Below are 27554 nucleotides of genomic sequence, written 5' to 3'. Positions count from 1 at the left end.
AAAAGCGAATAAGCCTCTACATATATTACTTGTTCACTCGCTTCATAGAATTAACTGCAAGAAATTTCCGGGTACGGGGGTTGGCGGTTACCTATAAATCCGTCACACATTGCCTGTCGAGTCCAAGTCGAATTACCATCGCAGGATGCTATCCACTGGAATCGGCTTCACTGAGGTTCAGCAATGGCTAGCTGATTGTGACAACAAACACAAATGCTGTAGTCACCCCGGCGATATGGAGCCTTTGCTTCAGGGTCTTAAGTTCATCGACTGCAAAACAGAACGCGTTGTTGATGCTCAGAGCGGTTAGGAATATGTAGCATTGAGCTACGTCTGGGGACAGAAACATCAGGATAAGACATCGAAACATCAAACATTCCCATCAACTATCGAGGACAGTATACAGGACCTCCCGAAGTATGCTGAGGATGAATCACGTAAAACTGTGATTCTAGGCGATTTGGATCACGCGATCTACTGGCCGGGATGGACGACTGAAGTGAGATTCTCCGTTGAAGGGGATGGAACCCATATCCTCAAGAACGAACGATCTCTCGATGAGGAAATATCTAAAGAACATAGAAACCGCCCCTTTTTCACACCCCATGATAAAACCGACACGAACTAGGTACTGGCCTGTGTACGGTTATTGTGATGCGTTGGGGCGGACCTGTTCAGTATTGCGGTCCTACCGACTGTCTTGTCCTGGCAAACGAAGACCGAGATTGCTTCTCACGCATTGGGATAGAATCAACCCAGACGAGATAAGTCCCGATACGACACAAGTTATCAAAAACGGTAGGACATTCACTCAAAAAACTGTAAAAAATAATCTAAGATCAACATACTGATTCATGGCCCGTGATGGGAGGGGGCTCTGTCTTGACCTAGAGCCTGCAATGGTACGGTGAAGGAACGAGTAGGATATAAATCTGAGGATTCTTCTATATGTCTACCTACCTAGTAGTCATTCCTTCAGCTATCAATCTAAGACTACATTTACGCAATATGTGCCTAGTTTAATGCCGGAGACTTACACTACGAACATGAAATTCCAAACTAGAGTTGTACAAGACAAGTCTTATGGGCTATCTGAATGGATAGAGCTGGCAATCTAGTTTTTGTAGTGTCTACAATAAGGCATTGATGTTTAATATAGGTTTACTATCTAGGAAAAGTGAATGAAGAGATTCATAATGGGTTAAGGAGTTACGGTATCAATACAATAGCTTGATTTACTAAGTTATAATTTGTAAACTAAGTTCCTGTACGGATTCGTACAGCTAGTCGCAATAATATTATAGAGGTATTCTTCAATAAGACCGTATTTAGTTTGATAAATAAGGTAGAAACGCTGTAGACTAAATTTGGTACCGCTAGAGTTCTAATTGTGATATCTTTTTAGGTTGAAGCCGCATGAAATATTTTGCTAAATTCTATATTCATGCTTCAGACGACTTTCTACAGGATGATGAAACCTAACTTAGCCATTAGATCAACATAGCCCGCCATCTATCTTCACCTAATGATCCCCGGAGGTACGCTTTGAGCTTGGCTGATCTAGCGGTAGCGTTGCCCCTGATCGTATCCTAGACTTAAGCTCGATTTGATCGTTCCTTAATTTTTGATCGTTCCTTAATTCCCCATGGGGTACTGCTTCTTGTCATCTGTGTCCGGACACGTCGACCTATCCAGTAGCGCCTCCGACGGCCTCACTTCGGCCAGCAACTCCGACCATTACTCGGCCATCTTCATCACGATCGTGGAGCAGGTAGAGTCGAGGGTTTGCCTCACAAGGCAGTCGAGTAATGCTTTGGGGCTAGCCGAAGTTATGATGGACTGAGTGAAGTGTCATGAAGGCGAAACTAGTAAGAGTCATGCACCCTCGCCAATATTTAGCAGATCTCATGCGCTTTCTGGGCCAACTAGCTCGTTTCCTGCGTCCATCACAAACGACTCCAAATTTTCATACCTGACTTCTGGGAAGTGTGCTTGAGTCTAGGCCAGACTGGGCACATAATTCGTAGGGTGAAGTCAAGACTCGCATTCTTATGCCTCCGTGGCTACTGCACACCCCTTTCCGGGCCGAAAGGAGTCCCGTAGCCTCACGCAGACCAAGGAGGTATAATCACTTCCTAGATAGTAAAGAGGCACAATGTGAGGGTTGAATTGCTAGCAAGGACAATCGAAGCGAGTTTTGGTGGCTACCAATCGGCCGAGGCACCCGAGTCTAAGGTGCAGGAGATTGGACTACGATGTTGAAGTAGCAGACCGATCGAGATCCTGGCCCGAACTGAATATGTCATCCCAGTGCTAGCTTTCTATCAGCCGGTATCAGAGGTTTTTAGTATAGCTTAGTCTAATTAGACCCAGCGAGAACGCGGGGAATATCCCGTTTGAGAATAGGTATTTGGAGGCCAAATGTTTATGGGAAGTTGTTGAAGGAGTTATTACATGGTTACAGCACCGCAAGCACAGCCGTTGTCATAGGCATCGATCAATGTCTCAAAGGTATGTTTAAGATCTACGTGTTGTTGTTCACCATAACGGTCTAGTCAGGGACCATGCAGCTACGTCAAATCAACCATGCATTAACGCACATAGTATTGTCATCTCAGTAAGGGGGTTGGGTAAGGCTTTTTGATTTCAGAATCGTCGTGTGATTGGTGTGTTTTTATGTATGCTTATTTCTCTTCAATTTACTCGCAACAATACTTTAATAATTCGGACATACATACCTCATTAACATACGTAAGCTACCCTAACGTGAATGAACGAGCTTATCTGGCGAGTTTACTCTGATATGGTTCGATGCTGGACCGTAAGACTAGTGTGCGTATTTCGATCAGGAGATTTGCATGGCGTTAGATCGTTATAAGCTTTCAGAGGCGTCCTAAATGCTTTGATGCGGCGCAGTCGGTCACTAGAACCAGAATGGATTAGCAGCACTTTTCCAACTGTCGCCGCAATGGAGTCACATATACATATAGAATCATGTGTAATTTGTGTGTACCTAGGTTGGGTATGAGGTCTGTATGCCTCGGTCTTTCGTCTTGTCGATTTGGACGCCCCTTATTTCAAATACATGCATTGGATGATTAGACGAAGAAGCAGAAGCGAACCCCAGATTTCCAGCCATCGCAAGTCCCGGCATGGGGAACTGATCACGGTTATATGATGAGATTGGTGGATAAACCCCATGCCTAATCGAACGAATCCTAGGATGGCGGCCCCGTTTCGAGATGCGCAAACCCGGGGAAAAGGCACGGAAAAGGCATCGCATCCCATCTTCATTCGGCCCGACGCGTTTATGGGCTTATTGTTCATGGTGCGAAATGCTAGGACTATCATGGAGTTTGAATATGCTTACTATACAAGCCTCTGGCAGTTGTCCATTATTTTGCGGGGGAGTAGGATGGGTTACATAGCATGAGGAAGAATTCGGGGGAGAAAAGCTGGGGTTCGCTTGACGTCTTCTCCGCATGGGCTAGGGTTAGAAGATGGTAGAGTTGGTGGATTATTTTTACATATGTACATAGGTATACTATAGTAGATGTTTTGATATGAGATGAGGTTTCTCGTGAGGCGTGATACGAGTGAGCTGAAAATAGTAATAATAGAAAATAAATAACAGCTCAGCGGGATGACAACTCTTGCTTTAGGTACCTCGCCCTATGAAGATCTCGGGCGAGTCAAGCCACCTTTCGGAGTTAATGTTATATGGAGAAACAAAAGTGCTTCATGCTTTATTACGTATCTCTACCGACGACTGAAAACGGGTGCCTCAGCCGAGAAACTTTCCTCTTTTCGCTTGTGATTTGCGAGCTGGCAACGGCATTGGAAATTGGGGCAACACAAAGGCACAGGCTGTGTGGTCTAAGCGGCACTGTATTTATTCGCACTATGAGCATAATGCTGTTGGCAGGATCGTCATCCATGTTTTCCATGTCACGTATCATGCATATTACATAGCAAGACTTTCTTCAACTACTACTCGCTCTGTGGTTCTAGTAAGCTGCTGCTGTGCGACCTCCGTTCAGCGCAATCAAGTCACGATGACGACCCGTCGTCGAACAAGATGACCGAATGCGAACGGGATGCGACGCGCAATGAGCTGAAATATTGCTATTACATAGATGGTAGTGGCGGTATCAGCCCACGGTAAAGAGGGGTGGTCCCGAAGGTCTGGTAACGCATCTCGCGAGATACCACGACATACAACCTATTGCGACCAAGCAAACCATTCCCGGGGGCTGTCAACGGCATGTTATCGTGTTAGACGAGCACTCCAAGATGCAACAAAAAAAAACCTCCGCCCCTTTTCTCTTTTTGCAGATGTAGAGATGTAGATCCATTGACTAGGCGCGGAGAAGACTTGCTAGAAACAGCCGTTCTTTGTTTCGCGATAACTAGTAGTTATCTTTGGTGATCGTTCACCGAGGGTAAGGCTTAAAATATCAATGCTGGTCAGACGGGCAAAGCCGAATGCTGAAGGTTACGAGTCCATGTCGCGCATTAGGGCTCTTTGTCATTCGGCTGTCATCCTTCGAAGCACACTCCTCTCCATTTTGGGGCTCGAGTCTTGATATAGTTTCTTATTCTGGGATGGTCCGTACTCTTTTCGTCTTTCAACGTTTGACTTACCCCCCGTTTCAAAGCCAACCCTGGCTGCGGATGTCACGATCCTCGATGGATGGATAATCTTATGGTGAACTTTGATAATGTTAACGGGGAGAGGCGGCTTACATACCGACCTACCAGGTATGTTTATATTAGGGGATGGTGGGGGAGGACATGGATGACAAGTCCACTAACAGATCTATCCAAGCTCCAGCCCTACGCGAGAAGCTACACAGTCAGTACCTAGTCGAGACGGTTTAATTCATGAAGACTCACATAGATGTCTTGATAGTTATGACTGTAGTATGTATTACTAGGTGCCTATGTAATATTTGACTAACATAGTCGCTATGTATCTCTTTCTGAATAATATCCGGATACACGGGAAGACATCCAAAGAATATTCCATCTTGTTTTCCTTGGAAATTTAGATATCGAGTAATGCTAGGCGATCACTTGGCCACCCACCAATGACAGCGAGGCAACCAACTGCCTACAATACAACGTAGCATCTGGACACCCGCAGCACTCAAAGCCTGTTCTAAGGCTATTTTTGGTGCGTTTGGCTCGTTAGGAATCCCGGGAGATCACCACTATCAACGTCCGTAAAGACATATGGCGATATCTATTCGCTAACAACTCTCTCGCTTCGACTGCCTATCGGGATATCTAGGAAGTGATATTAATCTAAACTGCTTGATAATGCCTCTGTGTTTTTTTTTTTTCTTAATTCGAAAGAATGTTTAGCGATTCGTTCCATGCAAACGGACATTCCAACAGCTCGGCCGATGCGTTGCGTTGCGTTGCGTTGCGTTGCGTTGATTGCGGAGTGGCACAAAAGTTCGCGTTTTGCGACGCTGGCACTTGGACAATCCTCCCGTAAATTTGTAAATTTGCGGACATTTCTCAATTGATCGATTGATCGATGATGGTCCCCTCCCCCCATTTTTCCTCTGCCTCCCCATCTGCCGTCTGTGGGTTATGCGGTCAGCCTCATATATCTATTCCGTACCTCTAGGTAAAATACTTCCTATGTACAGAGGTACGAAGAATAAGAAACAAACCGGTTGTTTTATCTGGTTGACCATTGGCACAGCCCTGTAGACGAAGATGGCAGCGGAGTAGGCGAGTTTTGTTCAACGTCAATAGGAAGGAGAATGGTTACAGGAACAACATCGAATCCTCTTTACGGAATAGAAGCCTTCGAATGTCAAGTAACATTCCCGCTTTTTTTTCTTCATTTTCATTTTCATCCTGGCGATCAGACAGCCTCAACTTTCTTGTTAGTGGCTATTCACGTTTAATAATATGATAGACTAATGCTATCCCATTGGGGGTTATTCTTTACAGCGCTCGGTATGTACAGATTATGCGCAAGGCACTACTCAGCTCAATTATTTGATTCCGAGAGTAGACAATCATCATCACCATCATATATCGTATTACAGTATTATGTAAAAGTAGAACACGAGCCTTTTGCTGAGGTTATCGCTGGTGACCCGGATTCGTCGTCAGCATCCTGGACATTCCCTAGGTCTCACCCCTAGCAAAGTTCGAGCTTTCGTGCGTGCCCTTTGTTTTTCTTTCTCGTCTATCCGCTACGATACGTTGTTGACATGCCTGCGATTGATACTCCTGAGGCACTTGGCGAAGTCAACGAGTGGCCAATTAAATGATGCATATTCTAGCCACTGTTAAATTATATTTTATATATATTTCAATGCTAAGGTTCGCATGCATATTGCCATAAACTGCATGTTTCGTCACTATTCGGAAAGGTTTCCTCTCTGAGGTTAGGTACAGTTTTACTACTGCGTACTCACGGTACTGGTCAAACTGGGGGAGGCTTGGGGGTGGATTATGGGTGGATGATGGAAACGGACTGACGGATAGGAGGATGTCGGTGGCTGCGAGACATATTTAATAAGTCGACACAAGTCATTGTCATTGTCTCTCATACATACGGAATATACGGAATACACACATTTGGAAATATACACACACTAGCTGCGTTACCCGTTCGCGCAGGCGCTTACGGGGAGTGCCTAGCTTCAAGAGTGCCTTTTTACGCCACATATAAGTCTGGCCTTTCTGATTGGCTAGCCACACCTCAACGCACGTCCGATGAATTTTTTGTAGAATCAATTAACCTATTCTACTATTGTATAAAAAATTTAATAATTGGTATCGTTGGATAGAGCTCGTTTTGCATGACCTTTCTATCCTATTTGCATATGTTTCAGACCTTATGCGATAGAATGGCAAAGGAAAAAGTCGCCAACTGCGGGGCGATTCTAAGGATCTGATTGGCTGGAAAAATTGTGGCAGTACTAATAAAATATAGAAGAGTTGATACACACATACACACATCAAGTAACATTCATAGTACAGCCACACAGTGCCGTCCTTGTTATTTCGCCAAGGCTCGCCAGGAACAAAACGGTGTTAGCGTCACTCTTCGTTTGGAGTTCGGTATTCTACTTAATATTACTATTACTCATTTCTTATACCAGAGCACAACGCCATTCGCCGGAGACGTTTACCTCTTTCGGTGCTGCTAGCCCGAGTCAGGATAGTAACATCGGCCACTCACAGTGTTCTGTTTTCCTTTCCCAGTCCTTGCCAGGTTCCTGTCTCGTTTCTTGCCTCTGTGCCCTGCCAACCCTTGCCTTTAGGCCTTCTTAGCCTTCTTAGGGCCCTTAAGCCGCTCTCATTTCCCCTTTCCCCTTCCTACTCTATTCCTACTAGCCGGGGAAACCCTCCTCTGTCTTTTAGTCTTAGCTCGACCCGTTCGCTAATCCACCATCCCATCCATCCGCCCATCCTAATCCCCATCTTTTTTCTTTTACCTGGCTGTTTTTGCTCCCTCTTCTTCCGTTTTTCTTTTATCGTTCTAGTGTCGTGATCTATTTCGACGACCATCTTCTTTCTGTTTTCCAAACCCTCTCATTCTAAACTACTATCGTGACAAAAGTCATCTGTTGCATTCTTTAAGTATATCCGTGTTAGTGACCAACAAGTCGGCCTACCCACTTGGACGAACCCCGGACGCTCGAATCCCCGCGTTTTCCCAATGAACGTGATTCCTCCCGCCTTTCTTTGAGCGACGGGCCGATTAAGCACGCTTGTGCAGTTACTTCACTCCAGATTCTCTCCGCAAATACTGCCGTGTCCAGCATTCGCTCTCCACACGAGCCTTGGTAAACATTGGATAGGCTGGATTTGGAAGTAGTTGAAGAAGACGGCGTGTAACATATCAATTATCAGAGTGGCGCATTCGACAGTGTCGACTCTATCGGAATTCGAATTAATTAGTCTCGGTAAACTACTAAGAGATAGGAACGAAAAAGATGTCGCAGGCTGTAAAACGGGCTTGCGATGCTTGCCATCGACGAAAAGTAAAGTGCGACGGCATCAACCCATGCCGCAACTGTGCTTCGGCGCAGTTAACCTGCACATACAATGCGATACCCCAGAAGAAAGGTCCTAAGGGTTCGAGAGCGAAGGTTATTAGCGAACTCCGCGAGACGCAACGGCAAACCAGTCTATCAGCAAAAGTCCAGAGCCGACTAAATGGAATCAACAGCCCTCCATGCAGCCCTACGTTATCCCCGACTCCTGGCCTCCTGGCTAGCGAGATGGCGAAAGAATGCATCGAGTTTTTCTTCGCCAATATGTATCCGATTATGCCCATTCTTCACCGACAGCGACTCGAGCAGCAATCTATGTATCTCGACTCAGGCCTCGACACATATTGTTTGGTTACGTCTTTGTGCGCCTGGATGATGTTTCAACCTGGAATGAATGTGCCCGGCGCCGATCCTCTTCTAGAGCATTTACCTGGGGCTAACATCGCTTCTGGAATGGTTCTGATCGAAGAGACGATTCGAGTTCGAAAAGGATACGAATATCAAGAATCGCCAACTCTAAATAGCCTTTGCACCAGCTATTTCCTCTTCTGCTCTCACTATGCCCTCGACATGCACGACAAGGCCTGGTATTATCTCCGAGAGGCTACGACTTTGGCTCATATCATAGGAATGAACAAGGAGGAGACCTATTTGCAATATGACAATATCGAGGCCTCACGACGACGACGTCTCTACTGGCTTCTGTTTGTAACAGAAAGGTAATCCCCCCAAATTATTCATAAAGTTGCGCTTAGCATTGTTAAAACTAACATCTTAAAAGGGCATATGCTCTGCAGCGTGGTCGACCTCTGACGCTCCAGGCTTCTATTAATCTTCCTACCATGACTGATGACCCGACGGATCCCCTTGCGCCTCAGTTAAATGGATACATACTGCTGGTAAATCTCTTCAGGCCGTTCGATGATATGTTCATTACCTTCTGGAATAAGACTCGCAGCGAGTCTTCACCATCATACCTTAGTGCTTTACAGAAGCAATTCTCGGATATGATCCCGCCGTACATGAACGTTCAGGATTCCGACTTACGGGCGAACCAGCAATGGCTTAAAACGATTACGTGGCATTTGAGCATGCAGAATGGCTGCTCTCCTCAGGGCAGTCAAGATCAGATGCAATTGCAATACCCTATCGACATGACACGAGATTTAATGTCGATGACGTCTCAGTTCCAAACTCAGAGCACTGAATTACTAGGAATGCCCCTGGTTGCAAAGTTGCTGGAGATCTCATCCGCATTGATCGACGTCCTATCAATTTTACCCTCATCTGGCGATCCTTTCAGTATGGGTCCTCGAGAGCAACTTAACTCACTACTGCAGCTCCTATCAGTCCTTCGTAATGGAGATCATCATTTCCTCCCGCTTTTGTTGAACAAGGTCCACGACGTCTTACCTCGCCTAGCCAATCCTATTCTCCAGCGCGCTCCGGAGAATGCTTGCCTGCAAAACATCGATATTTTCGATGGATTCGGCAACGCTGGTATGGCTCAACCTCCGATGATGGACTTCAAGACCGAGCCGTATACTCCGGGTAGCATGCAGCACATCCAAGATATCGGGACGGACTCGGCTCACTCTAACAACGGCGATGATATGAAATCACCTTTCCCCATAGTTAGTTCGCCGCCAGTCATGTCTCCAGGCGTAGACTACCACAACGAGTTCAACTCAATTCCTGATATAATGAGTCCGATGGGACAACCATCACAACACTCATTTAATCAGCAAGCGTCTCTGAATCCGCAACAACCACACCTCCAACATCAACATCAACACCAACATCAACATCACGGCCTATCACATGTAATGAACCAGAACCACACCACGGGCAACACAATGCAGACAGACATGCACACAAACCTAAGCCACGGCCTAAGTCAACCAACCAATATGGCGGGAATGAGTCAACAACAGAACTTACCACAAAATCCACAGTTCAGTATGATAAATAATATGCTACATCGTCAACCTCAACAAAGAACGAATAGCTTCATCATGCATCCACAACATCAACACCAACCATCGCAAATACCGAGAACCGTTGGTGACTTCCACGCACTACAGCGAGCGAATTCAGAAAGTGTCTCGATGAATACCTTAGGCCTCGGCCACATAAATCCTGAGGTAGACTTTAGTGGGTTAAGGTAGCAACATTAGAACGCCTCCGCATGAATGTCTACCTCCCTCAGACTTATCTTGAGTCATAACATTATATCTTATATCATCATCACCTACTTTTGTCCACACGCGGACCCGGGTTTCTTCTGTATATTGTTGGAAGGATACCCAACACATTAGCCCGCGAGCTGCGAGCCATACCGTTACTTATATACGAGCGAGAAAACATCTCACTTAGCCCACTTGAACACCAAATAACTGGGATTTCAGATCGGGAGCATAAAAGCCATCTACGTTAGTGCCTTGGGATATCAACCGGGCTACTCGATTCTTTTTGATTTTTCTTCTTTTTTATGTTTCAGGGGAGTTTAACAAGGTGTACGGAACCAGCCGGTGTCTGCGGAGAAAGAAACACCGCGCGTGTATTATATACATGCCAAGAACACCCGCCAGCCTGTCTACGAATGGAGGAGGCGGGCGCTACGAGAGGAGGACGAACGCAAGTGATCACGACTAGATGGGGGGTGGTGCTATTAAGTATGGGATGGGCCGTGTCCCGATTACGACAGTGTTAGCTGGAAAAGCTCCGAGAGCGAACGACGGGTTGTTGAAGGGTATGCAATGAATGGTGTACAGGTATCACCGTGTTAGGTTAGGTAGACTTATAGTCAAAATACAGTAAAATAATTAATATGGGAGTGTTTGTTGTTGTGACTTTCTATGATGTGATAAGACATTGGGCCGTAGAGTATATTTCTTGATATGACTGTATGATGGACTTCTACCATGTAAACTCAAGCTCTTCTACTGCTTAACTTTGTCTCTATTAAGCTTAGATATGAAGAGATAGTGCACCTTTATTAATAGAAATAGTTTGATGGATACCCCGTTAACCTTAAAGCTTATACTTTAGAAGTTGTGAATATGATACTTAAAAGTCATGGCAAAAGTGGAAGTAACTAACGCATATGAAACAAGATTGAGCAATCGCGGGTAGAACCACACTGTCTCCTTCAATGGACTACCCGCAAGGTTAGGTACCACAGACCCCCACATTATTTAATTCGCGACGCGCTGCAGGGAGGCGCGTCAAGCTTCAATTACCTGACAATTTACCTATCAGGGCAACTACCCCAGAATATGTTCTGGCACCTGACCTACTTTACTTGATCCATCGCCTGCAGGTAGGAAAGAAGCCGTCGCCTACATGCATTGTAACCTTCCCGCCAATTCGACAAACACAAATTTTGCCTTAGGCACCTACCTAGGTAACCTACCTCATAAGGTAAAACATGTCTAACAACTTGGGTAAGACTGAACTACCTGATCTAATCTAGTAACTACATAAACGTGTAACGTGCATTGCTAACCATTGGTATTTCCATCATTCAGAGTCGAATCCAGGCGCTACAGCAGCCCAACCCAATGCTGACCAACTGCCTCAATTATTAACACCCCTATCACAATCACAACCTCAATCGTGGTCCCACCTTCAGCTACCACCTATAGCGCAACCAGAGCCATGTTCCAGTAATCAAGCCCCCTTATCGCAGCCTCAATTATGGCCCAATCCTCCGTTGTCCCTATCGCAACCTCAGTCGTTGTCTTTATCCCTACTGAATCCTTATGAAAGAGCATATGAGGTAGATAACCAAATTCCCCAGTCGGTCTGTTCAACTCCGCCACAATATCCCTATCCTTACCAGGCCTGCCTGCAAGCAGCCGTGCTCCCGTCTCAGCAATACACTTCGGTTTATCCTTCGCCACAACCGAGTTCAAGTCTTGCGGAATCTCAAGACGAAGGAGTCGCTCAACCTACCCCGAAGCGACGCAAAGTACAAACTCCTCACACAGATGTGATCAGTTTGCTTAGTGATGACGACGAAACACCTACCTCAACAGCTAAAACTCCACAGAAGACTGCGACATCTCCGGTCCTCCTTTCGTCTTCACCATCATCAAGTCTGAAACCTGGTCATATATCTATAGTCGATGATTCGAGTATGTCGAGTCAGATACCAACATTTGCGTCCCCTTCTCCAGTGCCGCCGAGTAACCAGAAGACAGCAAATCCCGACCACGTCGAGGAACCTACGCTATGTCCAGAACAGGCTCGCCTAGTTGAGTTGATAGCAAGTGGGCAGAATGTATTCTATACTGGCTCGGCTGGCTGCGGTAAATCGACAGTACTAAAAGCTTTCACGAGGCGCCTCCGAGAGATGGGTAAGAATGTTCGCATTGTTGCACCAACTGGCCGAGCAGCATTGCAAGTGGGTGGATCCACGACTTGGACCTATGCAGGCTGGACCCCAGATCATCACAAGCGCACGCTGGACGAGTTGAAAGCAGCCGCACATGGGAAGTTTGTGTCGAAACGGTTCAGGGAAACGGACGTCCTTGTCATTGACGAGATTAGCATGGTGGAAAACCTACATTTTGAGAGGCTAAACGAGGTTATGAAAACAGCACGACATAAATCATATTTACCTACTCAACCCGCATTCGGAGGAGTCCAGATAGTTGTGACAGGAGACTTTTGCCAACTACCCCCTGTGAAACCTTTTCAACACTGCATCCAATGTGGATTTGAGCTGGTCGAGAAAATGACCGTTAATGGCAGGGTCCACATCTGCAAGCGACGCCATGAATATCGCGATGAAGACAAGTGGGCCTTCCGGAGCAAGGCTTGGGCGGAGTGCAATTTCGTTCATGTCCACCTTAACACCATTCACCGGCAGAGTGATGAGACCTTTATCCGAATATTACAGAAGTGTAGGATTGGACGACAACTCAGCTCAGCCGATACGGATCTCTTAATGGACCATAAATGTATGGTGCACCATGCTACTAGACTATTCGCTACCCGGGAGGAGGTTTCTAACGTCAACAAGCGGGAATTCGAGAGATTGAAAACCATAAACCACATTTACTGGTGCTATGATAACTTCATATGGCGGCAAGCCACTCATCCGCATCTAGGTTGGAAAGGCATGAGGAAGCCTAACGGAGTTCAACCAGAAGGCCCCTTACGCGCTCTTGATGACCACCGTTTCGACGAATGCGTGCAGCTCAAGAAGGGTATGCTTGTGGTTTTGCTCGTTAACTTGGACCTAGAGTTGGGCTTGTGCAACGGTAGCCAGGGTATCATCTGCGGTTTTGAGAAGAATGATCCCAATAAACTACCAAAGGCCAAGGATGGAAATAAAGATCCGGTGAACAAGATATTCGGTGATCATGCGGTGATGAAGGAGGGGCAAATTAAAAATTTCATAGATAGCCCTGGCGCTAAGTACAAGACATGGCCGATAGTCCGGTTTCACAATGGTCAGGTTCGCACCATTTATGCGAATTGCTCTATTGCAGAGCTCGGAGACGAGAGGCCGTACAGCTTGCTTATCCGGACGCAGATTCCTCTGGCACCCGCCTGGGCGATGACGATCCACAAGAGTCAGTCATTAACGCTTGATCGCGTTATTGTCAATTTGTCAAAGGCGTTTGAAGAGGGCCAAGTGTACGTGGCTCTATCGCGTGCTACCGGACTCCATGGTCTTAAGATCGAGGGTAGTTCGAAGGGGTTGTTGACCGGGCTAGGTGGGAATCAGGAGGTGCAGGAATTTCTCCGCGAGAAATTCGGTGATTTACAGGGTGTGTTGAGCTCTTGAACTCTTGAATTGTGAAAGAAGGTTACACATTAGCTAGGATAGGACTGGAACCCGGCTGGAATAAGGGATAAAGGATTGCCTCACCGGCCATGTTGGAATCGATGTAGATAATAGGTTAGGTACCTAGGTAGGTATAATCAAGAGGCGTTTGTGTTTATCAATGTTGTGATATGGGACTGGTGCGATGTCTTGTGGCTTGTTCTACTCATTTAGGTATTTCGTTGAGTTTCTAGGGGCATTCAGGGGTAAAGGATGGAAATGTATATTTACTATGGGGCCTTTTAGTATTCCGTAGTGTATTTGCAGATTCAATTTTAGCATCTTCGGTACGACTGGCACTCTATACCTTTACTAAGGCTACTTATGAATGCTATATGTATAAGTGGTAGAGTTCATTTGATGAGTTGCCTCTCCCCGGTCCTACCACCACGTTACATCCTCCGGCTGTATATATGTATGGGTTCTTAGGTACACTAGTAGTTACTCCATATGTAATAACGGTAACCTTTTGCTATCTTTCAATTCCTTTATAGCTACGAAGACTTGTCCAAGTTGATGTCCACCACAATTGTGATACATACCATATTTGGAACAGCCTTGTTCGCTGATTGGTCTGCTGGACGATTGCTAAGGGACAGCCACCCCGCCCCCTTGAGGGCATACCAATGGTTCTAGGAGTATCGAATAAGCACGTGCTAAGAAACGTGTATATTTGTAAACGCATAGCAAATACGAAGATTGGGGGAAGATCCGAGTATGTCTTGCCGTCTGCTGATCCGTCCGGCTTTAAGCAATTCTCGAATCGAATGATATAGCTTTAGCGTAGTTATCGTATAGTTCCCGTCCGCCCCGACTTTTGCCTTTTTTACCATTAGTCGAGAGTCCCATGGATATCTAAGGGAGGTAAGAGGAAGTAGATCTCTAGCAGTCCATCCGGCAGTGCGCTGAGACTAGTCCGGCGCCGCAGAACCGGACCTTGGCCCATCCGGGGGACTGGATAGGTGTTGTATGACGGGTTATATAAATAATAACGTTACATCTATGCGCGTGTTGCGCACATGCGTGGGTAGAACGTGATGGGCAAGTAAATAATTTCTACGGATAAATTAATCTGACGGTCCTAGGTCATTTATGACATCGTAAATATAATCACCGGTATAAATACGCATATACACGAGGCCGAACGAAAGCTTAGAGTACCTATATAATGCTTTAGGGCTATCTTAACCATGATAATGTCGTTCATTTGAGTGTCACAAGGTGGTATTTCTACTGAATGCCAAGAGTTTAAGATATTATAACTTTAGTTGCTCATATCTACCTTAAGCCCTTGGGAGGGCTGGACGCTTTCGCGCCCTTTTGGTTACTCTGTGATATATCTGGTAAAGAGGGCATCAAAATGTGTAGTATTCTGCTCTAGGGGTTAACGGCATTGGGCCGGCAGACCTGGAAGATTTTAAAGGACCATGCACACACAGTGATGTCAGAGCGCATACTATTAAATTCAAACAGTAAAGTTGAGGCCGCAAACAAGATTTCGTAAAGTGTTCATATCGAATTGTCCGAGCTGATAGGCTTGCTCGAATTAAAACGCGGGAGGGGGAGTAAGCAGTCTCAGCTTATATAGATATTACATACCTGCATACCTGAGATCTGCAACGCACTCTTATGATCACGAGACTTATTGATAGTGAGAATGTACGCAGGAGAAGGGCCACTATCACGTGCCTGAGGGTTTTGCTGATGTTGGAGATATAGGTATATATATATCAACACCAGAATCTGCGATAATTAATATCCGAAGCGGCCCACCCGAAGATAAGTGTACATATGGTTACTCCCGGGACTGCGGAGGACTGCCGGAGCGTGGGTGTAACTGTTTTAAAACGCAGAAGCGTGCGTGGCAGAATATCAGATATGTCCGGGATGTTCGATCTGGGATCCAATGGCAGCTGGAGATGTTGGCTGGGTCGACCCGATTGCGGCCAAAGGGGATCCGTGTTAAGCTGCGGGCGGCTCTCCTCCGAGATTTAATCTATCTCGAATATCAGGAACGCAGATGCACCATGACCATCATCCATCCTGGCTCTTGCGCCATCACCTATTATCATCACGCCCTAGGTACCTTGCGAAGTTAAGCTTTGCTAATCGCCCTTAAGCCGCTGGCGATCCCTTTGGACCCTTTCTTGGATCCCTGGGCAAATCATCCGGAAGGGTCTCCCCCCTTTAGTCATTTCCCGCCCTGGGAACTACCCACGAGCGAGACATGTCTCGGACTGCTCGTCGCATATTATCCGATCACATCCCGTCCTATATTCATAAATCCCACCCGTAGGCCGCAGACAAATACCGATAAAACCACCAGGTCGGAATGTCCAGGTTGATATCTGGTCTTTGCTGAGACCTCGACGTGGCCAAGTCTGCCCAGAGACAGGACAAGACATTGTAGCTAGATTTTGGCCGAGGATATACATCGTGGCTATCGACAGTACTGCGCCCCCGTTGGCGCATCCGAGTATCGAGGATGATAACGTCAATCCTGCAGTTGGTCCTATCTATAGGCATCGCAGCAGTATCAGCGCTACCGGCATCATCTCTGCAATCTCGCCAATCATGGACTTTGGGCTACTGGGCGCACGATTTGACGGAGTTCGGATGTAAGCCCATCATATTCATCTGGGCGAAAGCTACTATAGAACCTGGGAATATGGTATGTTTACCCCAAGCGCCGCAATGCGCAGGCGCAATGGCGTACAAGCGCGCACTGCTAACAGACTTGAAGGGCAACACAGTTGGCCCGCGGCTGTCTGATGGACTGAAGGCGCTGTTCGGACCCGCCAATGTAGCTACTCAGGGGGTAGACTATTGGGGGTTCATAGAAACAAACTTCTATCCCGGCGGGGCGCCGCCTTGGGGGATCTTCGATATGCAACTGCTCTTGAACGCTGCGGCGACTTGTCCCGACTCCAAGATTGTAGCAGCAGGTTATAGGTAGGCAACGTTCCCTTATGCCACCATTTCACTTCTCGTGATAGTTACTTCTTTCAGATATCTACCTCCTTTAAGTCCGACGTCAAGTAAACAAGGCTAACAAACCCCCATAGCCAAGGAGCAGCCCTCACGCACCGGGCCATCGAAGGATTAACCCAGGAGGTAAAGGACAGGATCGTAGGCGTAGTAACTTTCGGGGACACGCAGGCGTGGCAGGACGGGGGCCGAATCAAGGATTTCGATACGAACCGGACACTCATCATCTGCAACGCTGGCGATCTTGTGTGTATCGGCACGCTATATGTCTTCCCGGTGCATTTCGACTACGTCAAGTGGGTGCCTACCGCAACGTACTATCTCGCCGGCAAGCTGCTCGAAGACGCCGCCATAAGGCCCTGGCCAAACGGGAGTTTTGTGTTCCCTAATGTGACGGTCCCGGCTCCGCTTCCACCTATTCCGCCGCCGCCTCAGCCGTCTACAGCGATTCCGCAGTCGCTGCCCCCGCTACCGGTTCCAAAGGGCGTTGGTAGTGCGGATACGGATGATTGATTTGTTTAGTATGACGAGGATGGATTATAAAGGCCGTGTAGTACTTAATCGAGGATGTTATGTATAGCGTTGAGCTTGGAGATGTCCCGGGAACTCTACTCGACGCATAGACTACTAGAGGTGCATAGTTATGGGTAGATGTCATTACATAGCATGAAGACTAGAATCAAGCCATAGTCAAGAGCATATTTCTTAGTACGCAGCGCTCGTGCCTCTTCCTATAAAACATGATCAACCAAGCCGCGCAAAAGTAATTCCGTAGAGCAATAAGGAAACCTACACCCTAAGCCTACCGTACTATGAGAATAATACTATCCTCTGAGAAAGGGTCAAATAGCCACCACCATTCAATACCTCTCCTATCACCACTTACCCTACCGACACCTTCTACTCAAGCCCCAAGCGCCTCCCAACAGCCGCACCAAGAATCCCGTCCCTAAACCAGAAGCCATATCCCCGGGTATCCCTCTCCCTCTTCCTCTCCGTCAAAAACCAGCCACTGGCAGCGCATTCGATATAGCACGACGCCCTCTTAATATGTAACAAGACACCGACGATCAACGGAGCAAGGGAAAACAAATACGCACAAGAATAGCCTTTTTTTTTTTCCTCGGCACTTCTCGAGCTCTTTATAGCACCGGATACGAGTAACTACCTACCTAAGGTACCTACCTACCTATATATGTAGGTAACGGGGGCCGGCTGCCGAAAACGTTGCAACTTGGCGTTGATGCCATATCTGCCCGCGGTGAGGTGATTCCCCTATCCCTATCTTATCCCCTGTTAAGCCGGATTGGGCACGCGCAAGGACGGTGAGTCTATGGAATTCCTGGGGTGGGATATTGGGAATATCGATATTGAAGAACGTGAACTGGTTGATGGTATAATACTATGAGGCGAGAGCGCTTCATCGAGTTACGCATGGTTCTCGCGATACCGGCATTGCGTGTCAACCAATGCGTGCTTTTCAAGGTGCTATAAAGTTCCGAATAGCGCATTGAAGTTTCCAAGGATATGATATACAAAAGTCATATTGAGACTAGACATTTCTCATCATGGAATCTCAAAATAACTTCACTTTGCTAGATTTAGGGGTGGCCTCAGGATGTCTTGCGCTATTTCGACGGCGAGATAGTAACTCTAGGCTATCGCGGACAACATTATTGCTAGGTACTTACTATCTACTATAGGGTGCGCCAAAGACATAGAAAGCAGACAAAAGACTTGGGCAGCTTTTCTTCAGACCCCTGACCTCGTCAAATACATATATGCCTCAACAGTTCCGAATCGCCTCAGGAGCTATACACGATACTTCACTATTACTCAGTATCAAGCCTGTCACAAACCTCCATCACCAAAAAAGCGTTGATAATTACAGCCATAATATTCAATATACCACTAATCGAACTCAGCCCGTCAATATCAACAGCGCGCTTTCAAAAACGCATCGACGTATCGACGCATCGATCCTCTATACGGAACAACTCAAGTCAGGTACTTTAAAAACCACAACATCATTCATCATTGAATATACCTTGCCCCTATAACGCCCTGATTAGCTGAACGCCGCATCGCTCCCCTCCTCCCTTCGCCCTGGAAACAACGAACCACCAACAACAGGTATGTGTGTATGCAAGCTCCTCACACGACCCCCGCCCGAATCTTCTTTAGAACTCGAGAGGAGAGAAAAATTATGCTACAAGAAACGGTCGTTTTATATCCTGGATTGTAAACCTTATTTCTTGCTCTTAGCGGCTCCTCCGTTGCCACCCATCTTGACTTTTTGAGCCTGCTCAAACCGTTAGCCAAGTTGTTCTTAAACTTTATGTATTTTTGTGGGGTATCACTTACATCTTTGGCGAACTCTAGACTCCTTATAGTCTCATTCTCATTCTCCTTGAGCGGGCTCACCATGACGAACATCAGTGTCCGGCAACCCTTCCCTAGCGACGGCCGTAGTAACTGGGTTAGAGTGTAAGACCGGAAGTCTACGCCCTCCGTCTTGCCCTGGCCTAGGCGTGATAACACTGTTCGCAGGTAGCTTAGCGACGAGTTGATCTCGACACCTTCCCGGTAGATCTGTTCACCACGCGCCTTGTCGGGGGACTCAGAACCCGCCAAGTCGATCAGGTTTAGGGTGCCCTTTCGAGTCCTAATGATTTCGCCATCTTCGTTCTTCTTGACCCCGCGGATCTTCAAGACTAAGATAGAATGTGAACGCGACGACCGGTCATTCATCGCGGTTGCGGCTGTGTGGCGGTTGTTGTCTGCCGTCCTAACCATTTCATCAAGGTCCCTTTCTTCCTTAAGGAGCGTGAACGAGTGGCCCTTGATGTTTAACTCTTCGCTGATTGGATCTACTGTGAGTGGCTCGGGCTTCGTGCTGCGAGACGCGAGCAGGTCATACAACTTGTCTTGGTAGACCTCTAAATAGCTACCCTCGACCGTGTATTCCCAGCCTAGTACCTTTAGTCTGTCGACCTCACTAAAGATCATATCTTGTGTTCTGGGGATGATACCGTCCCCCTTTCGGCTCATCGTGTACGTCTTGCCTGACCCGGTTTGGCCGTAGCAGAAGATGCAGACCTTCTTGCCATCCATGACGGATTGAACGAGTTGACTAATCTCGTCAAACACGTCTTTGTTCGTGCAGTTGTCATCGAAAACTCGCTCGAAGTTGAAGTCTTTTGGTTCACCAGCAATCATCTTGCCTGGCATTCTGAAGTCTTCTCGCTCTGTCGGTATGGTTAAACCGTCGATCTTGTCCTCGTCGAGCTCGCTCGCTCGTGGATTGAATTTGATCAGAACATCGCTCGATTTGTCTGCTGGCGGCTTGATTCGGCACATGACACGAATATTTCCCTTGAGTTCTTGTACTTGTTCGAAGAGCTTGTGCCGCCTCTCTTCTTCCTTGATGAGCCTGTCTCGCAATGCTTTGGTCTCCCCGTCGATCTTCTTCTGTGCTGCTTGCTCGATTTCTTGAAGCCTTCGTTCGCATTCCAACTGGATGACTTTATTCTGTTCTTCTAGGCTCTGGATACGCTCCGAGCTGATGTCTAGTTTTTGACTTAGAAGACTGATCTGTCCACCTAGATGGCCCTTATCTTTGGAAAGGCTTTCCTCGGCATCCTCGGCTCTTTTTCTGAGCCGATCAATTGTCTTGAGGTTTTCGTCAATGTGAGCCTGGAGTAATCGCTGCTCCTCTTCTGACTTTCTTAAGGTGTCTTCGAAATCTCGCATCCGGATAGACTGCCTGTCCAGATCTACGTTGAGTAAGCGAATTTCGTGTTCGTGGTCCCGCTTCTGTCTCTCGAGGACACTCCGTAATTCCTTATTCTCATGAGATAGGTTGTCTAATCTGGCTTCTGCCTCAACGCCGCATTTTTCTTCGAATTCTTGTTGAAGCTTAGCGACCTTGTCCATTTCGCGTTCATAGTCGTCAACCTTGGTTCTCAACTTTCTTTCATGATCTGCGATTATTTCTTCGCAGTACTTGTCATGGCGTCTCTGTTGATCCTGGATATCAATGTTGAGGTTGCGAACTTGGCGCTCTGCGTCTGATAACTTGTCCATGAGCCTTGCCCTCTCCATTTGCAATTCGTTTCGCTGGTCCTCTAGATTTGCCACTGTTACATCTTAGCGGATAATAGAACCGTGGTATATCGTAACACGGTGACCTACCTCTCTTCTTCGCAACTTCGAGCTCTTCCTTGACACTGAAACTGCTCTTCTCGGTGGCATTCATGAACTCTTTTAGTTGCTGAAATTCGCTGTCCATTTTGCCGAGCTTCTCTTCGATCTCGGATACTACAAACCCGGTGGTGTTAGAATATTTAGACAAATACGGTCCCTTTTTGGGTGATGGTGACATGGTGGTGATTGGGGTCTTTTTAATAATGTTCCAGTGTATTTCAAGTTGATCCATAAATTTTCTAGCTGGGGTTGTAGGGACCACTAGGTCCGTCTGGGCTTCTTCACCTTGTGCTTGATATGGTTCCATGGTACTTAGCCTTTTACGCCTGGGAGTTGTCTGCGGGATGAAGGTCGTAAGCGGAGGGGGCATGGCTGGGTTAGAAGTCGCTTGATTCCTTTGTATGGGGGTCTTCTGTTTGTTGAGTGATAGTGATTGGAATCTGTTAGATAGAGAGACTTCTCTATCTTGAGAGAGTGACTCTTCATAGGAGGTGTCTGCAATATCTTGAATAGATTGGGGCTTCCGAATCTTCTTGCCAGGTAATTTGTTGTAGCTGGGCTTTGCGCGGACATGCGCTACGGGGGGCACTGTACCATTGTTGTTTTTGGGTTGTCCTTCCTCGCGCGTACCCATCGAAGTTGCGGGCCGTCCAGGTTTTACGGCCGATCGTGTTCGCGAATGCGAGTACTGTGAACGAGAAGAGGGGCGACAGCCGGAGCTGATACTCGTAGCATAACTGCTTGTACTGGAGGAATAGCTGCTATTCGAAGTGTGGCGGGACGCTGAGGCGCCGTTGAAGCTCGTGTGGTTGGATCTAGGCTGTTCACCGGGCGAATTAGCATACCAGTCAGAGTATACCATGCTATGGAACGAGGTAGAGTGTTGACTCTAGTTGAAGTTTGGAGTGGCATCGAGCTCTCGAAATTCGTAGGCGAAAGGATATGTTGCTCACCGCGTCTTTCAGAGCCATACCTCTCAAGCTCTGCGAAGGCTGGTATGTAGTGCTAGAGGTGCCGGTATGTTCTCCCGCTCTTTTGGACAGAGGCACTCGCTTGGCATCGGACTGTACGGCTGTATTTTGTCACTGTGAGTATACGCGATCAGGATATTAGACAAATGGGTCGCTCAAACCTGGCGCCGGCACGCTACGCTTCAGCCCATGTGCCGCCGGAATCGACGATGACGGTTGCGACCGAACATTACTCTGAGAACTAGTCATCTCGTGCAGGCCGCTGCCGTTGGAAATAGACCCAGGTCTAGGTATTCCCGTCGTTACTTTCGATGGCTTTTGAATACCGCTGGCCCTAAGTTGCTGCGACGACAGTTAACTCCTATTTCTAGTCTTGCACGCGAGTAATACTGGAACTGATCGGCTCAAAGACCAGGGTTAAAATGACTTACCACACTCTCTGTCTCCATGTTGGCGTCCCGCGGAAGATTAAAGCAAAAATCAAAACGCAAGCCAAATTAAATAACAAAGCAATTAAGCTCCGGATGAGCGCGCGCCAGTTCGAGGTCAAGAAAAAGGAGTCGACGTTAAGATAGTATTGAAGTTAATGTGAATTAGGTTTGAAATGGTAGACTGTTTTTCCATTGAGCGAAGTGGGTAGCGTTTGATGGCGTGTGGCGTGTAGATTGTAGATTGTAGGCGGATAAAGCTTTGAGTTGTGCAAATGTTGGTTATGCAGACCCGTCTTGTTGATTACATGACGACGTTGTCCGGGCAATGGAAATATTAAAACTTTGTACTTTCGTAGCTACGATGATTTGGGGAAAGAGCTTCCAGTTTTATGGGGCTGAAACGGGTGAAGCGGGCTGAACGGGAAGAATCAGCTTACATGGAACTTGGTCTGAGCTTTCCGTCGTTGGCACATTGGCACATGAGATAAGCTGATAGACGTGGAATAGCGCATGGGGGAAAGTTTATTAGGTTAGGTTAACTAAGCATTAAGCATTAAGCGTTTAGGTTAGGTCTCTTCACATGCCAAACACCAAAAATACGAACCCTTGACGCCATCGAGCCGTCTTAATTCTATACCCTCTTTCATTTGACAGGTCTAAATTCCCGTTACACTATTTTCTTACATTCTACTGTACATATCTACCTTTTACATTGGCGCCCCTTACCGTTTTATACCCAACGTTCGGCACACATTATTCCTGGATGTCTCGGTAGCCTCGAAAGAAAGAAAAAAAAAAACCCCCCAAGGCCGGGCAGATTTATCTACTGTAGCTAGCTTCTTAGTTATTCATCATCACACGCGACATCTCCATAGTTCTAGCTTTAGAAGACAAGACAAGATGGAGAAATATAGCCAGTTCCGCGATCGCGGTAAGCTTTAACTTACTATATTGTCTCTGAAGTGATCATATCATGTATGTACCTGACTAATACCGCTCATTAAGGATCTGGCATCTCGCCCTTTATTCCCTCTTCGACGCCGAGTTCGACTCTCTCGTCGCTCTTACACGCGGCTCTCTTCCTCTTCCGACTGCCGCTTTTCCTGTCGTACAGTGCCTTATTCTTCATCTTCCTCGACAACCTACCTTCTTTCCTCGTTCCGCAGGTCATCCGTAAGCTGTTATTATGGACGTTTCTTGGTATACCAGGGATTTGGTGGGTAGATCTGCAGCTCGACGGCGTCAAGCGCGGCTCGCTTTCGCAGCAGCCGAGCTCCCGCTTTCCGGGAAATTCTAGCCGTTCTGTCATTGCAGCGCAGTTTACGAGCCCTATCGACGCTCTCTACCTCGCCGCCATCTTCGACCCTATATTCACCATCTCGTTCCCGGGTACACGCAAGGTCCAGCGTGTTTCCCTCTTGCGCGGTATCCTGCTTGCCCTCTCGCCACCAGCACTATCTCCGCCGTCTCCTAAAAACTTAACTACCCTGCGTGCACTCTTAGAGAAAAACCCACACCGCGTTATCGCCGTCTTCCCCGAGATGAGCACCACGAACGGCAAGGGTATCCTTCCGTTCTCCCCGTCTTTACTGTCCACGCCTGCCGATGCACGGATCTTCCCCGTCAGCATACGGTACACGCCGCCCGATATTACAACTCCCGTCCCGGGTGCTTATATTTCCTTCCTGTGGAAACTACTCAGCCGTCCTACGCATCTTATTCGGGTGCGCATCGCTGAAGGTGTGACCAACAACTTCGCCGCGGCGACGAACGGGGATGGTCCAGCGAACGGAATCCCGGATAAAACCGGTGATGAGCTGGACGGTGAATCTCTCACGTCTGAAGAACGGGCGTTGCTCGATAAGGTCGCCGATGATCTGGCGCGGCTCGCGCGCAACAAGAGAGTCGGCTTGACGCTACGGGATAAGGCGGCATTTGTCTCAGCCTGGAACAAGGGGAAAAAATGAAGTTATGCGTACTCATTTGACTTTTTATGTATTCTTAGCTGGACAAGCTGTTTGCTTACTGGTAGTCATCTAACGTCATCGTTACGTATTTTGGGTGGAGCATGCATCCATTGATTGATATTATTATCTTCCCCCCACGCGGTTCCATTGGAGCGGGAGAATAGGGGTAAAACGAATCGGATTGCTTGCGAGAGGCTATGGTCAATGACAAGAGAAGATATGGATGTAGGTCGATATACGACGTCTGTAAACTTATAGTCGGATTACGAGGGGTTAAACTGATTGAGGAGGTGTATCTATCACTCATCTCCAACCTTGCCGGCTTTAACCTTAACTTTATGACGGGGACTTCATGAGCATTTCAGCTATAGTTTAGATTTACGCCTCTGAATGCTTAAACAAGCTTCCGCAAGTTTGAACTTTGTTCGATTTTTTTCTTCTTAATTACCGCTCATAAGACGACGGCCGGAGTCCGATGCGCCCATTTTCCGGACCAGAAACTAGATCACCGCATAACATAGCCCAAGACCAATAGATACAAGACATCCATCCCACTTGCTTTTTAAGGTTCAACCCCGAATATTATTTTATATACGTTTAATAAGACCTTAGTGTCCCGTAGTGACACATCCGTGGCTGGCATCGCTGACAAGTGCAGCATACTTGGTTAATGTACCCTGGGAGTATCGTGGCGGCGGGGGGCTCCATGCCTTCTTCCTCTCTGCCATCTCCGCGTCGCTGACGTCGGTGTCGATGACGCGCTTCTCCGCATCTATCGTGATGGTATCACCGTCCTTCACCAGTCCAATCGGCCCACCTTCGCGCGCCTCGGGCGTAATGTGACCAATCAAGAAACCGTGACTACCGCCCGAGAATCGTCCGTCCGTCAATAGCGCGACGTCGTTGCCCAGGCCGTAGCCCATGATAGCGGATGACGGCTTCAACATCTCAGGCATACCAGGTCCACCCTTGGGTCCCTCGTACCGGATGATGACTACCGTCTTCTCGCCCTTCTTTAGCTCTCCACGCTCAAGGGCCTGAATGAAATCGTCCTCTTGGTCGTAGCACTTTGCTTTGCCGGTGAAAACAAGACCCTCCTTACCCGTGATCTTACCGACGGAACCGCCGGGTGCGAGCTGACCGCGCAGGATTTGGATGTGACCTGTGGGTTTGATGGGGTTGGAGAATGGTCGGATGACCTGCTGGTCCTTGGGAAACGAAGGCCAGGACTCGACGTTCTGCTTCAATGTCTTGCCCGTTACAGTGACATTATTGCCCTTAAGGACGCCCTCGCCGATGAGGAACTTGAGTAGGGCAGGGGTGCCGCCGATCTTGTGTAAGTCTTCCATTACGAACTTGCCAGACGGTTTTAGGTCGGCAAGGAAGGGTGTCCTGTCCGAGACAGCTTGGAAGTCGTCTACTGTGAGCTTTATGCCCACGGAGTCCGCAATGGCGATTAGATGCATGACGGCGTTTGTGCTGCCTCCGAGGATGTTTACCACGATCATAGCCTCTTCGAACGCTTCTCTCGTCATGACATCCCGCGGGCGTATGTCCTCCCTCATGGCGTGCTTGATTGCTTCGCCAACTTGTTCACATTCCTTGATTTTGCTAGGGTCATCGGCAGGACTGCTACTGCTACCTGTTAAAGTCATTCCTAATGTCTCAATAGCGGTAGCCATTGTGTTTGCCGTGTACATGCCACCGCATGCACCTTTTCCGGGGCATGCATGTCGGATAATATCGAATCGCTGCTCTTCCGTGATGTCGCCCGAAATGTACTGTCCGTACGCCTGAAAAGCGCTAACAATATCAATTGGCGCACCAGACTTACTGCAACCAGGCTTGATAGTACCACCGTAGACCATAATACTAGGACGGTTCACTCGGCCCATAGCTATCAGGACACCAGGCATATTCTTGTCGCATCCGGGTAACGAAATGTTTGCATCATACCATTGACCTTGCATAACGGTCTCGATACTGTCTGCGATGATTTCTCTACTTTGTAGAGAGTAGCGCATGCCGGTTGTACCCATAGATATACCATCAGAGACACCGATCGTGTTAAACCGGTAAGGAATAAGCCCGGCGCGTGCAACGGACTTTTTGACCACAGCCGACAGATCCATTAAGTGCATATTACACGGGTTACCCTCGTACCATACCGACGAGATACCGACCTGAGGTTTTGATAGGTCCTCTTCGGTAAGACCCGTCGCATACAGCATAGCTTGTGACGCACCCTGAGCCTTGGGTTGTGTGATGGAGCGGGAGACTTTGTTGAGATCGGAATCATTGGAACGGCGGCAAGACGTCGTGCTTAAAAGGCGACTAATGATATAAAACTCAGTTATAGGTACGTATTAGGGATGCATTGTGTCGGTTTAACATACGCATATTGTCTTGACGGTGCGAGCGCGCCCCGAACCAGAGCTGCCGGAGCTCTGGCTCGAAGGAGAGCATGTAAAGCCATGGTGAGCTTAGACGAGGGGCCGGAGCTGTTGGTGGACCAGCAGACTCTCTCCCACAATTGAAATAAAGTCAATTGATAAGGAGGGTCTTCCAACAATTAAGCCCGATGTCAAAAGAATTCGAGGTAAATTAGGTACCTAAGGCAACTTGCGATTGGCCTTTTAATAAGTATCACAACTTTGTTGTAAATTTTTGATGAGTCGAGATCAAAAAATTCTTGGGCGACATCGGCCGGTGACAAAAATCTATAAATTGATTGGCGAAGCAGCGGAAGCAAGAGACGATGCGGGTATGCCAAGTCCCACTAAACCCCGCATTAATTAGGGATCACCTATGACCATTTACAGAACTGCTATTGGCTCGCTGTTTGGATACTTGATGCCCGTGGGGCCGACTAGGGCCGACATGTCCGGGCTTGTTCCCGATCGCCGGATCGGACTCGGTCCGTAACTGATTGCTCAACTAAAACAAGTGCTAGCTTATACTGCGAGTGAGAAGGGAAATAGTAACCGATTCTACGATTTCTCTATTCTCATTATAGACTTAATAAGGGAATAGTATATGTTAGTCAGTTGAAGCTATTTACGGTTTACCGGGACGAGGTCGAGCAGTGTTATTTGTCGGTACAAGATCATAAATACACGCGT

General features: G+C 47.4%; 5 protein-coding genes across 5 annotated transcripts; 3 read left to right on the top strand and 2 right to left on the bottom strand.

Annotated features, from left to right (window-relative positions):
* Nucleotides 1–7756: 7756 nt before the first annotated feature.
* Nucleotides 7757–10360, top strand: F4817DRAFT_271361 (fungal-specific transcription factor domain-containing protein). Its single transcript, XM_049299429.1, has 2 exons — nucleotides 7757–8749; nucleotides 8812–10360. The coding sequence occupies exons 1-2, from the start codon at nucleotides 7971–7973 to the stop codon at nucleotides 10196–10198; spliced, it is 2166 nt and encodes a 721-aa protein (XP_049154792.1). The 5' UTR covers nucleotides 7757–7970; the 3' UTR covers nucleotides 10199–10360.
* Nucleotides 10361–16109: 5749 nt separating this feature from the next.
* On the top strand, nucleotides 16110–17569 carry F4817DRAFT_271341 (carbohydrate esterase family 5 protein). Its single transcript, XM_049299428.1, has 3 exons — nucleotides 16110–16540; nucleotides 16613–16821; nucleotides 16935–17569. Exons 1-3 carry the CDS (start codon nucleotides 16355–16357, stop codon nucleotides 17368–17370), a joined length of 831 nt encoding a protein of 276 aa, XP_049154791.1. The 5' UTR covers nucleotides 16110–16354; the 3' UTR covers nucleotides 17371–17569.
* Nucleotides 17570–18463: 894 nt separating this feature from the next.
* Nucleotides 18464–22937, bottom strand: F4817DRAFT_351047 (kinesin-domain-containing protein). Its single transcript, XM_049305022.1, has 7 exons — nucleotides 22466–22937; nucleotides 22196–22376; nucleotides 22017–22135; nucleotides 21658–21883; nucleotides 21052–21177; nucleotides 19222–20996; nucleotides 18464–19159 (listed from the first exon to the last, which is right to left on the bottom strand). Exons 1-7 carry the CDS (start codon nucleotides 22481–22483, stop codon nucleotides 19106–19108), a joined length of 2499 nt encoding a protein of 832 aa, XP_049154790.1. The 5' UTR covers nucleotides 22484–22937; the 3' UTR covers nucleotides 18464–19105.
* Nucleotides 22938–23014: 77 nt separating this feature from the next.
* F4817DRAFT_271261 (uncharacterized protein) lies at nucleotides 23015–24460 on the top strand. Its single transcript, XM_049299426.1, has 2 exons — nucleotides 23015–23396; nucleotides 23471–24460. The coding sequence occupies exons 1-2, from the start codon at nucleotides 23366–23368 to the stop codon at nucleotides 24430–24432; spliced, it is 993 nt and encodes a 330-aa protein (XP_049154789.1). The 5' UTR covers nucleotides 23015–23365; the 3' UTR covers nucleotides 24433–24460.
* A 333-nt stretch (nucleotides 24461–24793) lies between these two features.
* F4817DRAFT_271267 (dihydroxy-acid dehydratase) lies at nucleotides 24794–26993 on the bottom strand. The gene is made up of 2 exons (XM_049299427.1): nucleotides 26829–26993; nucleotides 24794–26766 (listed from the first exon to the last, which is right to left on the bottom strand). Exons 1-2 carry the CDS (start codon nucleotides 26906–26908, stop codon nucleotides 25041–25043), a joined length of 1806 nt encoding a protein of 601 aa, XP_049154788.1. The 5' UTR covers nucleotides 26909–26993; the 3' UTR covers nucleotides 24794–25040.
* Nucleotides 26994–27554: the final 561 nt, after the last annotated feature.

Source organism: Daldinia loculata (assembly GCF_022478755.1).
Source record: "Daldinia loculata strain CBS 113971 unplaced genomic scaffold F4817scaffold_74, whole genome shotgun sequence".
Taxonomy (NCBI): domain Eukaryota; kingdom Fungi; phylum Ascomycota; class Sordariomycetes; order Xylariales; family Hypoxylaceae; genus Daldinia; species Daldinia loculata.
The sequence above is the reverse complement of the archived record's forward strand: the minus strand, read 5'-3'. Positions and strand labels throughout refer to the sequence as shown.